This window comes from Lactuca sativa, chromosome 6 (assembly GCF_002870075.4).
Source record: "Lactuca sativa cultivar Salinas chromosome 6, Lsat_Salinas_v11, whole genome shotgun sequence".
Classification (NCBI taxonomy): domain Eukaryota; kingdom Viridiplantae; phylum Streptophyta; class Magnoliopsida; order Asterales; family Asteraceae; genus Lactuca; species Lactuca sativa.
The window spans coordinates 34,395,687-34,412,749 of NC_056628.2; the positions used below are offsets into that span (position 1 = coordinate 34,395,687).

Below are 17,063 nucleotides of genomic sequence, written 5' to 3' on the forward strand. Positions count from 1 at the left end.
CATGGTGTTCTACAAGCTTCTCAACACTGATTTGGTCGAACTTTTTCCCTGGTCAATGGTCCATAAAACATGGCGAAATTGGAATTCGGAGTTAGTGATGGCGGTGGAGTGGAAGGTGGAAAGGGTTGAAGCAACGAGATTCCAATGTTTCTTTGTACATTGATGGGTGGTTTAAGGGCATAAACGAGGACAGAAGAAGAATGTTGTTTCATCAACGGTGAAGGTGAAGGTGAAGTCGAATGGAATTGGGATGGGGGAAGGGTTGTCACGATATGGTAATTGAATTGGTTTTGAGTTGTGGTAAGTTGGAATGGAATTGAAGAATCCTTAGGTACATTTGTTAACCGGGAGTTGGTCAAACCTGGTTCCAATGGTCCTTCAGTTACAACAGATGTAGGTACAACTTCAAGTTCACTAACAAAACTCATCATTTTCTCAGAAGCACCTCTAAACATTACATTGGAAAACGCGGCACTTAAGGATATGTATATATAAGAAAGAAAAAGCAAAAAAAAAAAATTAAATACCCAACAACCGTGCGATCCTCCCTTTTTCCCCTCAACCAATCAGAAAACGCGACACTTAAGGACCGCAGTGCGGCCAAGACCGCACCAGACCGCGGTCTGGGGCGGTGTTCTTGGTCTACGTGACACAAAGTGCGGTCTGAGACTGCACCCACACCCTTCAACCTAACGAGACAAATAATAGTTATGATCCTATAACATCATATAGCTAAGTACAAATAACAAATAAGTAAATGATTTGTGAAATAAGTCAATAAATACTTCTATTTAAAACTTAGTGTTTAATGCTCAATTTTTTTTATCACTAAATTACTTTAAAATGCTTATTTTTATCCCTTAATTTTAACTTTTAAATCACTCTTGAGCTTACAATGATTTTTTTTATTTTTTATTTATAATTTTTGTGTTTAAAGCCTTGGAATGTCGACTTTGATGTTTCTAATTGTGTTTCATTGAATCTGAACCAAATATATGTTTTATTGCTCAATGCTCAATTCATGTGTTGATGACATCAAATGTTGAATTTGTGAGCAAAAAGCATTAGCCATCGGCAGTTATGTAACGACAACCAAAAGAAAGTGTCAACAAGGAGCAAAGCAAAGAGAAGATCATGAACATATATACTACTAATGCACACGAGGAACAAGTTCTATTTTCAATGATTTCAAATGATCAAATGCCAAAATGGCAATATAGATTTTTTTTTCTTTTTTTTTGCTCTTTTCCAAAAAAAATGGCAATATAGTTTGACAGCTTGGATTTAAGAAACTTTTTTTTTTTTTTTGCATAGCTAATTAGCAAATGAGAAAAATACATTTCTCTTAATTAAAACCTGGAACAAATATCCCAATTGGCGTTTAATTACCTATAACAAACTCTTGTCTAACATATGAGAAAAATACATAATTGGAAAAGTATAAGGATTATTTATGTAATTTTGTCTAAAGAATATGATAGTGTTGTAGTTTGTACAAAAAGCAAAAGTAGATAATACAAACCTGTCGTTCCGTTTGCAAAAGCTCCGGACTCCTGATGGCGACAGCCGTTTCCCGGAAGAGAAATTTGGACGTCGAAGACGATGAACTTCTCATTCTGTTCTCCGAGCAACGCCGCGAGCTCACGGACGCCATCGCGGCCGATTCCGACCTTGATTTCGCCTTCCAACTGCAAATGGAAGAGGCGATAAAAGTCTCTTCAATCTCTCAGCCCTCTTCATCGTCGTCTTCCTCACACCAGCCATTCCTCCTCCTAAACGAAGTCACAGAAGCCCCTTCCGGCATCGCTCATCTCATCGCTGAAGAAATCGACAAGTTCGAGCGCGAACGCAGCGATCGGGAGTTGGTCGAAGCGGAAAAGAGGAACATGCAGGAGAATCTCAACCGTCTGATACACGATCAGATCTTCGCTCGCAAGATTAAAGGAGTTCCCGATGATGAGTGGAGAAGAACCGGAGATTATATTCAGAAACCGTACGGATTGTCGCCGTCGTCAAATGAGGAGGCTTTTAGGATCTATTTCAAGGGTTTGGTGAGGGATGAAACGGTTATGAATTTCAAAATGCGGTTTGCTGGAATAGGAGTCGCAATTTGTGATACAAGCGATTGTTGTGTATTTGAGTTGCGGAAACCCTATTTGCTCGGTGGAAACGAAGGTGAAGATAATCTGATAGAGCTTAAAGCTTTGATTGAAGCGCTGAATACTGCTGTTACTCTTGGGTTAAAACGAGTTAATGTTTTCTGCGACAGCAATTCGGTTTATCAATGTGTAAGTCTGAATTTCACTGCTTATAATCTGAATTGTTGAACTATATCTCGTCTTGTCTTGTCTCAATCACACTGCTTATGCTTTCTGCTATTTGGCAATGAAGCTCACTGGTAAAGGGCGTTCATCAGACAACAGGATTGCGTTATTGATTAATAAGCTGAACCTCGTTCAGAGAAATTTTGTTTCCTGCAGTCCATTCCTTGTGACTCAAAACAATGTAAAGTTTGCTTTCCAATTTGCAAAAGATGCAATACTTTCTCAGGCCAAAAAATCTGCAGAAAACACTTCTGGGAAGACATTACTGGAACAATGTACAATCTGTTTCGAACAGACCTACATCGCCCAAATGTTTCCTATCAACAAATGTCTACACAAATACTGTTTTTCCTGTATGAGAAAGCATGTAGAAGCAAAGTTACATCAAGGGAAGCTACCCGAATGTCCACATGAAGGCTGCAAATCTGAGCTTCAACTCGAGAGTTGCAAGAAGTTCTTGGAACCGAAACTATATGATATGATGAGCTCAATGATAAAAGAAGCTTCGATTCCTCCATCAGAGAAAGTTTATTGCCCATTTTCTTGTTGCTCTGCTTTAATGTCAAAAAGTGAGATCAAAGAACATGGTGGAAGAGAAACTGGAATGAGAAAATGCATCAAATGTCATCGTCTTTTCTGTATCAATTGCAATGTTCCTTGGCATGAGAAAGTCACCTGCTCTGACTACAGTCAACCTTCTAATGAGGCAAAACTGAAGTCGCTTGCAAAAAGGAAGCATTGGCGTCAGTGTATCAAGTGCAAGAATATGGTTGAACTCACAACAGGGTGCTACCATATCTATTGCAGGTATTGTATTATCTTTCTTCTTATACAAAACATATGAAGATTGAAGATATATATATTTAGTTGTATGTGGTTGAATTAAAATGTGATTATTGCAGATGTGGACATGAGTTTTGCTACACGTGTGGAGCTGAGTGGATTAACAAGAAACCCACGTGCAAATGTCCATTATGGGATGAGTGCAACATTATATACGCCAATAGACAGAGGCAACGTCGATAATAATAATGGATCCACTAATCTAAGTATCCAACTCACCTCTTTTTTTTTTTTTTTTTTTTTTTTTTTTTTTTTTTTTTAATTTCCACAAGGATTTACAAGTTGTCGATGTTGATATTGTGTTTCCTTTAGGAAATTATTTTTTTTAAGAATTTTATTGAGCAGTTCAATTGTGATTTTAATTAATTAATAAGGTTTGGACTTACAAACATGGCAAAAAAAAAAAAAAAGCCAACTAGGAGACCATGTATGAAGGGTGACCGATTCACCCCTTTATTTTCCTCATACCGGTGTTTTTTTAAAACGTAAATGCCAAATTTAAGAACCTATACTAACATACACTTTTTTGAGAAAAAATGACATTAACCCTATAATTTTTCATAACATAATCTAGATCATAACATTCTTTAAATCATGAAATTTTGATTCAATACTATCAAATATCATAACATTTTTAAATCATAATAAATTAAAGACTATAAATACGTTGAGTCGTAATATATTTTTATAATAAATAGTTTAAATCATCTTATTTACATTATATCATTTTTAACATTATTTATTTAAAAACTTTCAATCTTATAAAATAAAGTATGATATTTTTTTTTTGGAAATGTTTTTTAGAAAAAATCAATATATATATATATATATATATATATATATATATATATATATATATATATATATATATATATATATATATATATATATATATATATATATAATTCAAATTAATTCTTATTTTAAAGAACTAAAATTATTTCGTATTTATGATTAAATGAACTTTTCTAAACGATTAAGTTGATATTTTTTTCACGTCTAATTACCTTTCTCTAAAATAAAAAATAATGAAAATTAAAATCAATTCTCAACAAACAATTAAATGTAAATTCAAACACCCATCAATATTAAAGCTGGCAAAAATCGATTCAAACCGTCAATCCAACCCGAACCCAATCCAAAATTAGCGGGTTGGGTTGAGATTTTCAACTAATTTAATTTAAATGGATCAACTCGTCTAACACATTTAATTAAATATGTTGAGTTAGGTAAAAATTATCAACCCATTTTTTAATCCATTTAACTATAATATATATATATATATATATATATATATATATATATATATATATATATATATATATATATATATATATATATAATTTAATATTATTTGAATATTATCATGTATTAATTAAAGTATTAATTTGTAAATTATAATATTGTGTTATTATTATTTATGTTTAATAAAATTCAATCCTAATTTCCATCTTTTTCTTAGCGTCGATAATACCGGTCACTCTCGAAAATCACTGTGAAACTAAACATTTTTAATGTTATTTGAACAATTTATTTGTATTTATGAATTTGGATTGTGCTTTTGTCATAATTATGAAGTTTTATTTATGTTTTATAGTTTAAGTGTATAATATTTAACTATATAATTTATTTTAATTGGGTTAACCCAAGTTTAACCAATTTATTTAATAGGTTGGGTTGGAAACTACGTAAACAGGTCGACCCGGTGATAACCCATTTATCTAAAAGGTTGGGTTGGATTGGAAATATCAACTCACTTAAATAAACAGGTTGGGTTGAGTTAAAATTTCAACCCAATTATTAAATGGGTTGAACCCGAATTCAATCCAAGTCGACCCATTGCCACCACTAATTAGACCTGGAAAACGTGTCGTGTCGGGTTCGTGTCATTCCGTGTCAAGACATTAAATGGGTTGAAAGGGCTTGACCCTAACCCGACTCATTTAATTATCGTGCCTTGCCGTGTCAACCCGTTTATTTTTGTGTCGGGTTTCAGGTTAAGGTTTAGACCTTGTAAATATGTTATGTCATGTCGAGTTAAAATATTTTAAATGTTGGAAAGTAGGAGTTATGGAGGCAAAAAGGAAAAGTGAAACATTGGAGTTATGAGATGGAATGACAAAATTTATAGTAAGTTCAGAAGGAAAATGAAAAAAGTTAAAGTTAGGGAGAAAATGGATAGGCGGCGAGGATGACTAAAATTAAGTAACTTTGAAATTTTGAATATTACTTCTAATTCTTGAGTTTAACCTACTATAAATCTATAACATATAATATATTTATAAAAATATAAAATTTATAATAAATAATACATAATTAAATGGACCATATTCGAGTTGAAAGTCTTGACACTAACTCTACCTATTTAATTACCGTGTAGTGTCGTGTCAACCCGTTTACATAAACGTGTTGAAATCTCTGACCCTAACCCGCTAATTTCGTGTCGGGTTCGTATCGATTTCTCGTGTCGTATCATGTTTTGCTAGGTCTACCTCTAATCAATATCCGGTTAATTTACATTCAAATGGTAAGTGCATAAACATGTAAACTAGTCAAGTAGATTTTAGTAGTTTCATTTAGATGAGAAACTTATTTGTGCATAACATAGTTTTTTTCGATAGATAATAATTGATGATATATAAAAGTATACAATAAAATATATACTTCATTCACTCATTTGTACGACTATATATATATATATATATATATATATATATATATATATATATATATATATATATATATATATATATATATATTTATTTGTGTATTATATTTTATATATATGAATCAGTTTCTAAATAATAGAATCATTTTCAATTAATATTGTTTATAAAATATAAATACATTCGGCCGACCGGTTCGTTTGCATTGGGCCGGAAATCCACGGTAAAAATATGTATAGAACAAGGGAAATGCAACCGTAAATTGGCGGCGGTGATTTTTTAGGAGCAGAGATATTTCATTATCATCTCTTTGAAACTCTCTTTTTGGAGCCAATACGATAACCCACACCACAGCATGGAGGACGTCGACGACGACACTGAACTTCTGATCCTCCTCTCCGAGCAACGCCGTGAACTCACGGCAGCTATTGCCGCTGATTTCGACCTTGATTTCGCCTTCCAGCTGCAAATGCAAGAGGCGATCAAACTCTCTTCGGCCTCTCAACCTTCTTCCTCCTCCTCCTCGTCTTCCTCTCACCAACCTTTCCTCTTCCTAAGCGAAGTCACAGACTCTCCTGCCGGCATCGCTCATCTCATCGCGGAAGAAATCGATAAGTTTGAGCTCGAACGCAACGACCGGGAGTTAGTCGAAGCGGAAACGAGAAACATGAAGGAGAATCTCAACCGTCTGATACACGATCAGGTCTTCGCTCGCCAGATACTTGACGTTCCTGAGGCTGAGTGGATAAGAACTGGAGATTACATTGAGAAACCCTACGGATTGCTGCCGTCGTCGAATGAGGAGTTTTTTAGGGTATATGTCAAGGGTTTGGTGAGTGATGAGACGGTTATGAATGTGAAAATGCCATTTGCTGGGATTGGAGTCGCGATTTGTGATACAAGCGATTGTTGTGTATTTGAGTTGCGGAAACCCTATTTGCTTGGTGGAAACGAAGGTGAAGGTGATCTGGTAGAGCTTAAAGCTTTGATTGAAGCGCTGAATGCTGCTGTTACACTTGGGATAAAACGAGTTCATATCTTCTGCGATAGCACTTCTGTTTATCAACATGTAAGTCTCTATGTTTTCCACAATAACACTGCTTGTGTAAATTATTAAACTGTTTATCATCTTTCCTTGAATGGAATTGATGTTATGTTTGGCAATGCAGCTCACTGGTAAAGGGCACACAACAAACAACAAGATTGTGACATTGATTGATGAGCTGAACCTTATTCAGAGAAAATTTGCTCACTGCAGCCCATTCCTTGTGACTCAAAACAATGTAAAGTTTGCTTGTCAACTTGCAAGAGACGCAATAGTTTCTCAGGCCAACAAATTTGTAGAAAACAATTCTGGGAAGACATTACTGGAAGAATGTACAATTTGTTTCGAATCCACCTACATCGCTCAGATATTTTCTATCAACAAGTGTGAGCACAGATACTGTTTTTCCTGTATGAGAAAGCATGTAGAAGCAAAGTTGCATCAAGGGAAGCTACCCGAATGTCCACATGAAGGCTGCAAATCTGAGCTTGAAATCGAGAGTTGCAAGAAGTTCTTGGAACCGAAACTATATGATATAATGAGCTCAGTGATAAAAGAAGCTTCTATTCCTCCATCAGAGAAAGTTTATTGCCCAATTCCTAGTTGCTCTGCTTTAATGTCTAAAACAGAGGTCCAAGAACTTGCTGTTAATTTCTCATGTGTTGCCCTAGAAGCTGGAATGAGAAGATGTGGGAAATGTCTTCGCCTCTTTTGTATCAATTGCAATGCACCTTGGCATTATAACATTAATTGCTGTAACTACAAGCAACCTGAAAATGAGGCAAAACTCAAGTCACTTGCTACAAGGAAACTTTGGCGTCAGTGTATCAAGTGCAGGAATTTGGTTGAATTGGCAGAAGGTTGCTATCACATTTATTGCAGGTATCAGTTTCTGATCTCTACATAAGTGTAATTACCTTACCTACTTTAAATTATCATAATTCTTAAGTTGAAATAATGGAATTGCAGATGTGGATATGAGTTTTGCTATACGTGTGGAGCTGAATGGATTCAGAAGAAAGCAACGTGCAGATGTCCAATCTGGGATGAGAGGAACATCATATATCGATGATGTGATGAATCAGGTTTTTTCTTCTTCATCATCTTTTTGGTGCTCCTGAAAGGATTTAACTGTTGCAGAGTAGATGTAGATCCCACAACTTTTATGGAAAAATGTTTTGCTTTTTTTTTTTTTTTTTTTTTTTTTTTTTGGGTTTGTACATATTGGTTATTTTAAGATCATGTTCAACAATATCACCAATGTTTTGAACAAAAAATGGTGCAAAAGGCTATTTGTCTACGTATTTAATATGTTTTTATACTAAAAAGTATTAATATATTTCAAGTATGTTAATATTTTTGTTATAATAGCTTTAATATGTCCAAAGAAGTAAATCATATATTGATAATTCGAATTACTTGTGACGTTCTTAAAACAAATATATTCTATACTCACAGGATGTTTGAGATTATTTATTTGAAGTGCTTATTGATTTATTGTAGTTGTTTTAAATGTTTGGATATGAAAATTTTATAAGCATTTATTGTAAAAGAGCACAACCACATTGACCATTTATACTTTTTATAAGCTTCATCCATAAAGAATCATTAATCGTATGAAATCTCCCTCTCCATTCTTGTAAAAGAGCATAAATACTTTCGAACCCAACTAAATTTCTTATCAATTTCTCCATCTCTATTTGACCCAACACACTTATGTGTTAAATCAACTTTTTTCTACAAACAATCAATTAAACACATTTTGTAGACTTAGGTGACTATTGTCGTTTTTTCATTTGATATGTTTATATCCAACAAAAAAATTGATGAAATCCATTTATCGTTGTTTGGACAATATTTAATTACCTTGGAGGATTAGGGTCCGGTTTACCTCGTTATTAGATTAATATTAATATAATATTAAAACTATCATAACATTATTTTTTTTTTATAAAAATGGAGTAGGATTAGAGATGTTTTACATCATTTTTATATGAAAATATAGTATTAACACCAAAAATGTAGTTGGGTTGGAGATAGGGTAAATAAAAGCTAACCGCAAACCGTAAAAATCAAGAAAAAGAAAACAAAATCAAACAAATAATCGATGGTATGATTTTTATTTTACAGAAACCGAGTATTTGCGGTACAATTTGATTTTGTATTATAAATCACACCACATCATTTGTAAAAACCAAGTACCAAAAACCGCACTATATAATTTTTTCAATATATAAATAATCTATATTACCTTTTTGATATTTATAAAATATATTACTTTTTATGCTTTTATTAATTACTTTGAACTAAAATGAATTAAAAAGCAATATTTCATTTTCAACCTTAAGTCCGCAACATAAACAAAGGTTTATAAATAAAAATAAATCTTTAGAAAGAAAAACCGTCTATGTCATTACCATTGCTCTAAGTTTTAAGAGGAACAACTTTATTAATGGAATATAGACTATATAAAAATGGCTTGGTTATAGTTAGTGAATTGCCTAAAATTTTTAAATTTGGAGAATACATTTGGACTATTAAAATAGCCCATTTTTAAATCTCCAAGCTTCTAGAAGTTCTAAAATATATTTATAATAACAATCTATTTTGGTCATTATTTTGAGATAGGAATGAAATTTATTTAAATTTTGGTTTCAAACTCTATATATCTTATATCTTATATTATATATAACTCATATTAGTCATATCTTAAATTTTAAGAGGTACAAGGTACAAAACTTTTTGTACAAATCAATTATGCATAACAAAATCATTAATTCTTACCAAAATTTTGAAAACTTGAATTAAGGAATGTTGTTAAAAAAATAATTTGAGCAAAATAACAATTTTAAAATATTAAATTCATCAATATAAGTTAATTTATATTTCTTAAATTAGATACAGATAATAATTAACATTAAATGTATAAACATACAAATAAATATAATTTCTAAACAAAAATATTTTAATTAAAAATGGTAATTTTTCTTATTACATAATAACTAACAACAAAATCTAATAATTATTTTCCCGTAAGAAAACAACAAAATCTAATAATTATTTTCCCGTAAGAAAACTATTCGCCAGAAAAACTATTTATCGCCGTTGTTTTACTCGGTACTTGTTCGGCCGACTATCGCATAGCGAGTACTCAGGAGTACTCGGATTCGTTAATTCATGTATAAATATTTTTAGGAAACTTATATATGTCAAAATCATAAGTTAAAATCTTAAGTTGATTGAAATATATAACAAAATTAGATACATGTGAATACACAAAAACTGAAAAAACACATAATTGTCTCACTTCGTGACTAATTATTGAAAATTTAAGATGTATATATAGTAATAATCACATATGTTTGTGTTAAATAATAAATTGTCAAGTATATTATACATATTAATCACTGAGTTGACAAGGTTTTACAACATTGCTTAGTTCAGTAAAGGGCCGATCGGGGAGTACTCGGAGGAGTAATCGGCCAACTCGGCGAGTTTTACAACACTGTGTGTGTGTGTGTATATATATATATATATATATATATATATATATATATATATATATATATATATATATATATATATATCGGATGATGACTATTTTTAAGATAAGGATTCGTGAGTACACCTTAAAAATTTTGAAAAAAAAAACAAATCATAAAATCGAGCATGGTATTATATTGGAGAAAAAAAGATTGAAAAAAAAAATTGGATCATTAAAATTGAAGCATGGATCATTGTTATGATCCATGATTCAATTTTTATGATCCATGATTTAATTTTAACGATACAAAAAAAAAATTCAAAATTTTTTTCTCTCGGATATAGTACTACACTCGATTATATGATTTGTATTTTTTAAGATTTTTTTTTTCAATTTTGTTAAGGTGTCCTCACCGAAAAGAAAGTCCTCACCAGAACCCGACTATATATATATATATATATATATATATATATATATATATATATATATATATATATATATAGTTTCAGTGAGGACTCATAAAATGGTGAAAACTGCGATGACAGTCCTCCACCACCCATTTCGTCAAGTGCACAAACGTCAAACCCAAATATTTGGACGTGGTGTTTTGGCATGTAACCAACGTTCGTGGTAACTAATACGGACTCGAGAATTTAATTATGCGCGGTGAACGTCCATGGAACATCATTGAAGTGAGTTTTATTATTTATTATCATTTATTTTTCTATTTTTTGTTAAAAAAAATAGATATATGCTCGGTTTTGACGTTTTTAATTTTTTGAGTAAATTACACAAATAGTCCCTATGGTTTGGGGTAATTTATACGTTTGGTGCCTAACTTATTTTCTTAACTTAGAAGGTTCCTACAGTTTGTTTTTGTTACACGTTTGGTCCCTATTGTTTGTTTTTTGTTATGCGTTTGGTCCCTGTCTTACCTATAAAAACTATTATTTAAATAGGGAAAAATGGTGGGATATGTTAGGTAATGTGAGGGGGGTGTGGTTGAGGGTCTATTTATTTAAATAAATTAAAAAAGCAAGGGCAATATAGTCTTTTTAAGTAAGACAGAGACTAAACGCGTAACAAAAACAAACAGTAGGGACCTTCCTAGTTAAAAAAATAAGTTATGGACCAAACGCGCAAATTACCTTAAATCATAGGGTCCATTTGCATAATTTACTCTAATTTTTTTATTTTTTATTTTTCCGTTTTTTAATTTCCTTACTACATACTTGAAGGTGCAAGTGTTTTTCTTTATTTTTGTTTTTACTTTATGATTTTTTTGTTATTTTTTGATTTTTTTTATTTTTTAAAACAAATAAGGTTTTGAGCTTTTAATGTTTAACAATTATAAAATTTTAAATAAGAAGAATATTAAGAATCATAATATTTTTGGTTCATAAAATTTTGAATCAAAATGTTTTGAATCATAGTATTTTAAATTAAATCATTTTTGAATCATAAGATTTTGGATCAATAACATATTAAATTAAATATAGGTTTTATTCAAAAAGAATTATGGATCATTATTAGGGGTGTAAGTGAGACAAGCCAACTCGCGAGAAACTCGAGACCGACTCGGAAAATACTCGAAATCGACTCGACCTTAATCGAGCCGAGCTCGAGCTCGAGCTACTCGAGTACCTTATCGAGCCGAGCTCGAGTACAAAAATACTCAACTCGTAAGGCTCGCGAGCTTAGTCGAGCTTAGTGTAATTTACATATATGTCATTTCTTTATAATTGTTCATTTATAAGATATATGTCATTTCTTTATAATTATTCATTTATGACATATATGGTTGATGTTATATTGATATTCGATGATTAATAGTGGTTTTTTTGGTAGTTTGGACATTTACATGTGGAATGTTTAATATTTCTTACTTAATTTAGTGATTTTGATTTTTTTTAAATATTAGTCGAGCCGAGCCGAGCTTGAGACTGTCGAGTATTTCACGAGCCCGATCTCGAGCTTAAAATCAAGGCTCGAGTCGAGTTCGAGCTCGAGTATTTTAGTCGAGCCGAGCTTGATAATATTCGGCTCGACTCGGCTTGTTTACACCCCTATTCATTATATATTTTCAATTATAAAAGATATAGTTAAGGATTATAAAATATTTTAATCTAAATATTTTTAGATCATAACAAATTAAGAATCATAAACAAGTTGAATCAAAAGTTGTTTTGGATTCATCACATTCTAGATCATATTATGTTCAATATATATATATATATATATATATATATATATATATATATATATATATATATATATATATATATATATATATATATATATATATATATATATTCTTATAATTAAAAATAAATACTTCAAAAACTTATTTATGGAAAAATTCTTTTTACAAAGTCACTAGTATATTGAGTAGAAGTATACCCCTTAAATTTTTATGATTTTTAGAGAATTTTTTTCTAGATTTTTTATAAATAAATAAATATATATATAATTTTTTTTTTCAAATTTCGTGATTGTGTGCTCATTTTGTAAAGAATTAGATTTTAAGAACTTTTGTTTTTTAATGTTTTTTAAGATTTTTTTTTCAAAGAAAAGAAAAGGTTATATGGTCAAAAAAAACGAAGTATGTGAAAACCTATACGACATTGCTTTGGGATATGAAAATTTTAGAGCCTCGGGTATGTATGGTGTATCTTTGAGGTTGAAGATTGTCTAAAGCTAGAGGATAACGAATTACATTTCAGTGGATTCAAATGAATATTGGAAAATACAAGACTTTGAAGTTCTTTTTAAATTTCTATAACTTTTTGGAAGACAAGGCTACGACGTCTCTGTTGTCGTGTTACAATTTCTTGGATGAACTTTACCACAAATAATAATAAATTGAAAATAGAAACCATAAATTGAAAAAGACAGTTGTTAATAAATTGACAAATTCTAATAAAGTTGGGAGGAAAAAATGCAATTGGGAAGATAAACATGAAAGCTTCTTCCTCAAGCTAGGGTGAAATGATTGAAAAGTGTTTTCAAGTTATGTTCTTTGCATTTAAATGTTTTTAATATGGATTTGGACTATGAACAATGCTACTTTGATTTATATGTTATAGTATATTTATTGTTAAATGTTAACTGCATGCACTTTTTGTACTAGGTAGTTTGGTTTCATTCACTTCATAGTCATCACAAAACGACAAACATCTACAACGCAAAAAATAAATAACACTTCAAATCCATACTACATGTTTTTTAACCATTCAATGAAACAAACTATCATTAATTTCACGTAAAATCTAAACGTAATGAACTTACTATCTTTTATCATTTCATGCACACTACTCACATAAAATAACAAAAATTATAAGTTTGTTAGATTGATTAGTAGTGATTTGACTTTTATAAAATCAATTTGTTTTTAAGCATATGAATCAAAAACATTAGTAAAAAGTTAGAAATATCACCTCACCATAATCAATGGCTATAAGTAACCACCATGTTCATTCATATTTCATTTAACCATGGTTAATTATCAACTCCAAATTTTCCAAAACCACAAACAAATAGCAAAATCTTTTCCCCTAAAAATGGTGAAATCTCTTTTGTAATAACCATACAAAAATACCATTTATAGCTTTCAAAACACCAAAAGAACATAAAAAGGAAAATTTGAGTCAAATTACCTCAATTTTGTGACCTATTTACTCCACATATATAATATAGCTTTCATCCCAAATTGGACATGTGCATGTAGGTTTCTTCTCAATCCATTCAGCTCCACACGTATAGCAAAACTCATATCCACATCTGCAATAGTTAATTACTTTTAATTTCATGAATATAAAACAAGAAAATATAATAATTATATTTAATAAAATGCTTATAATATATACCTGCAACAAATATGGAAGCACCCTGCTGCTAATTCAACCAGATTCTTGCACTTGACACACTGACGCCAGTTTTTACTTGATGCAAGCGACTTCAGTTTTGCCTCATTAGCAGATTTATACTCAAAAGACTCGATGTAATCACAGCAACTCATATTATCATGCCAAGCTACATTGCAATTCATGCAAAAAAGACGATGACATTTCACACATTTTCTCTTTCCAGATTCTTGAGAAGAAGAAGAAGAAGAAGAAGATGAGGGGGGAGCTTGTTGTTGGAGCTCGGTTTTTGACATCAAAGCAGAGCAACTAGAAACTGGGCAATAAACTTTCTCTGATGGAGGAATGGAAGCTTCTTTTATCATTGAGCTCATCATATCATATAGTTTTGGATTCAAGAAACTTTTGCAGGTTTCAATTTCAAGCTCAGATTTGCATTCTTCATGTGGACATTCGGGTAGCTTCCCTTGATGCAACTTTGCTTCTACATGCTTTCTCATACAGGAAAAACAGTATCTGTGTAGACATTTGTTGACAGAAAACATTTGGCCAATGTAGGTGGATTCAAAACAGATTGTGCATTGTTCAAGTAATGTTTTCCTCGATTCGTTTTCTGCTAATTTGGTGGCGTGAGAAAGAATTGCATCTTTTGCAAGTTGATAAGCAAACGCCAGATTGTTTTGCTTCACGAGAATAGGGCAGCAATAAGCAAATTTTGTCTCCATATGGTTCAGATGATTGATCAATGTCATAACCTTGTTGTCTGTTGGTCTCCGTTCACCGATTAGCTGCAGATTTTCGAACATAAGATGGAAAAAGAAAAACCCTAAAATTGGATGTATAGAAGCTTACATGAGAAAAGCGATTCAGATTTCATGAATGTGGAGACTTACATAATGATAAATCGAAAGGCAGTTGCAGGAAATTTCAACTCGTTTTAACCCAAGAGTAACAGCAGTATTCAGCGCTTCAATCAAAGCTGTAAGCTCTAAAACATCATCATCTTCACCTTCGGTTCCACCAACCAAAAAGGATTTCCTCGATTCAAATACACAACAATCGGACTCATCATAAATCGCAACCCCAATCCCAGCGAACGACATTTTAACATTAATAACCGACTCATCGCACACTAAACCCCTGAAATAAACCGTAAAAACCTCCTCGTTCGAAGACGGCAACAACGCGTACGGCTTCTCAAGGAAATCCCCAGTCATCGTCAAGTCAACATCGGGAACGTCAAGAATTTGGCGAGCAAAGGGCTGATCGTGTATCAGTCGGTTGAGATTCTCATTCATGTTCTTCAATTCCGCGCCAACTAACTCCCGATAGTAACGTTCGCGCTCACGCTTGACGGAATTTCGAGCAGTGCCGGAAGAGGACTCTTGAGTTTCGTTTAGGGGGAAGTAGGAAGACGACGATGAAGAAGGTTTAGAGGATGAAGAGACTTTGATCGCCTCTTGCATTTGCAGTTGGAAGGCCAAATCAAGGTCGGAACCGCGTTCGTCGGAGTCGGAGAGGAGGATCAGAAGTTCATTGTCGTCGTCGACATCCATGGCGTGTGGGCTTTTTGGCTGCAAATATAGAGTTTCAAAAAGATGATATACCGAAATGACAGCCTAAATATCACTGTATGGTTATTATCTTTTGACAAATTTTCATAAATAGTCCTACCGCTTTTTAATTTTTTTCTGGTTCCTATGCGCAAACATTGCATAATTTTGTCAAATCTATCTTTTATATTTCACCAATGTTCTTCAAATCATTTGAATCCGATGTTTTGTACTTGCTTTTGTTTTTGTTATGTCCCTTCCCATTGGTCTAGAAGGTGGTGCAATTTGAACTGGTTCATCATCATTGAGGTCGAAACCAACACGACCATCAGATGTAGTATGTTTAGATTCGGATGTTCTTGACCGTTTTGAACCGCTCTCGATATGAGCGTCAGATATTTTGTTCAATTGTCATTTTGTGTTGTCTTTGACGAGATTCCAAACTTCAACAAACTTGAAAGGCTTCTTGTTTTCTTTTTGGTAGACTTTTAAAGCTTTCTGCAAAATAACGACGTCGCTTTCACCGCTTCTCCATTGTCATTTCATGTTGTTATATAAATCATTAAACAACATGACTTCCTTGTTCATCTTCCCCCATTTTAAGTAAATTTGGTCTTTTGTACGATACTCCGGAAGGTTCATTTCTTTGTAGAATCTATGTTTAACTTGCATCCAAAAACGGTCATGTTTTTGGTCTTTACCAATACTAAACATTTTGTTAGCGTGTCATCATTATTCTTATTATATGTAGTTTTTATATTTGCTTGTATTTGAGTCCATATATCGGCCCTTGTGTTCTGGCCCAAGTTGATGTATTTTGTATATAATCTTGGCAATTAATGAGAGATCTTTTGACGGGAAATATAGTTAATTTCATGGTATCAGAGCAACTACACGTCTCCTAGACTCTTGCTAACCCTAGCCGAGGGCTTCCTTACTATCAATTGATCTCTCTCCTCCAGATTCTTTCTTTCTCCCTCTACATCTGTCGCTCATCATGTCTACTCCAACTCTCTCTGATAAACCTTCTTCAACCATAAATATTAAGCATGATGTTCCACTGGTGCTAGATCTCGACCAGATGAACTACGACATCTGGAGAGAATTATTTGAAATACACTGTATCAATTATGGTGTTGATCACCACCTGCAACCTCCTCGTCAAAACACTGTCGAGCAATCTGATAAAGAGAAGGATAAATCAACTGCTGATTCAGTGGCAGCCAAAATTGCATGGACTCATACAGACTCGATCGTTAGATCTTGGATGTATGGTACTCTTTCT

General features: G+C 32.4%; 3 protein-coding genes across 3 annotated transcripts; 2 read left to right on the forward strand and 1 right to left on the reverse strand.

Annotated features, from left to right (window-relative positions):
- Nucleotides 1–1,491: 1,491 nt before the first annotated feature.
- Nucleotides 1,492–3,411, forward strand: LOC111903837 (E3 ubiquitin-protein ligase RSL1). Its single transcript, XM_023899583.3, has 3 exons — nt 1,492–2,288; nt 2,392–3,131; nt 3,227–3,411. Exons 1-3 carry the CDS (start codon nt 1,557–1,559, stop codon nt 3,348–3,350), a joined length of 1,596 nt encoding a protein of 531 aa, XP_023755351.1. The 5' UTR covers nt 1,492–1,556; the 3' UTR covers nt 3,351–3,411.
- A 2,553-nt stretch (nt 3,412–5,964) lies between these two features.
- On the forward strand, nt 5,965–8,385 carry LOC111903835 (E3 ubiquitin-protein ligase RSL1-like). Its single transcript, XM_023899582.3, has 3 exons — nt 5,965–6,902; nt 7,003–7,760; nt 7,848–8,385. Exons 1-3 carry the CDS (start codon nt 6,189–6,191, stop codon nt 7,948–7,950), a joined length of 1,575 nt encoding a protein of 524 aa, XP_023755350.1. The 5' UTR covers nt 5,965–6,188; the 3' UTR covers nt 7,951–8,385.
- A 5,421-nt stretch (nt 8,386–13,806) lies between these two features.
- Nucleotides 13,807–15,973, reverse strand: LOC111903834 (E3 ubiquitin-protein ligase RSL1). The gene is made up of 3 exons (XM_023899581.3): nt 15,119–15,973; nt 14,229–15,013; nt 13,807–14,142 (listed from the first exon to the last, which is right to left on the reverse strand). Exons 1-3 carry the CDS (start codon nt 15,779–15,781, stop codon nt 14,037–14,039), a joined length of 1,554 nt encoding a protein of 517 aa, XP_023755349.1. The 5' UTR covers nt 15,782–15,973; the 3' UTR covers nt 13,807–14,036.
- Between the last annotated feature and the right edge of the window lie 1,090 nt (nt 15,974–17,063).

What these genes read in the sequence shown, in the direction of transcription:
- LOC111903835 (XM_023899582.3), top strand. Translation starts at nt 6,189, where the DNA reads ATGGAGGACGTCGACGACGACACTGAACTTCTGATCCTCCTCTCCGAG. An exon ending in GCACTTCTGTTTATCAACAT is followed by an intron (nt 6,903 to 7,002) that starts GTAAGTCTCTAT and finishes TTGGCAATGCAG; the next exon opens with CTCACTGGTAAAGGGCACAC. An exon ending in TGCTATCACATTTATTGCAG is followed by an intron (nt 7,761 to 7,847) that starts GTATCAGTTTCT and finishes ATGGAATTGCAG; the next exon opens with ATGTGGATATGAGTTTTGCT.
- LOC111903834 (XM_023899581.3), bottom strand. Translation starts at nt 15,781, where the DNA reads ATGGATGTCGACGACGACAATGAACTTCTGATCCTCCTCTCCGACTCC. An exon ending in GCCTTTCGATTTATCATTAT is followed by an intron (nt 15,014 to 15,118) that starts GTAAGTCTCCAC and finishes GAAAATCTGCAG; the next exon opens with CTAATCGGTGAACGGAGACC. An exon ending in TGCTTCCATATTTGTTGCAG is followed by an intron (nt 14,143 to 14,228) that starts GTATATATTATA and finishes TAACTATTGCAG; the next exon opens with ATGTGGATATGAGTTTTGCT.
- LOC111903837 (XM_023899583.3), top strand. Translation starts at nt 1,557, where the DNA reads ATGGCGACAGCCGTTTCCCGGAAGAGAAATTTGGACGTCGAAGACGAT. An exon ending in GCAATTCGGTTTATCAATGT is followed by an intron (nt 2,289 to 2,391) that starts GTAAGTCTGAAT and finishes TTGGCAATGAAG; the next exon opens with CTCACTGGTAAAGGGCGTTC. An exon ending in TGCTACCATATCTATTGCAG is followed by an intron (nt 3,132 to 3,226) that starts GTATTGTATTAT and finishes TGATTATTGCAG; the next exon opens with ATGTGGACATGAGTTTTGCT.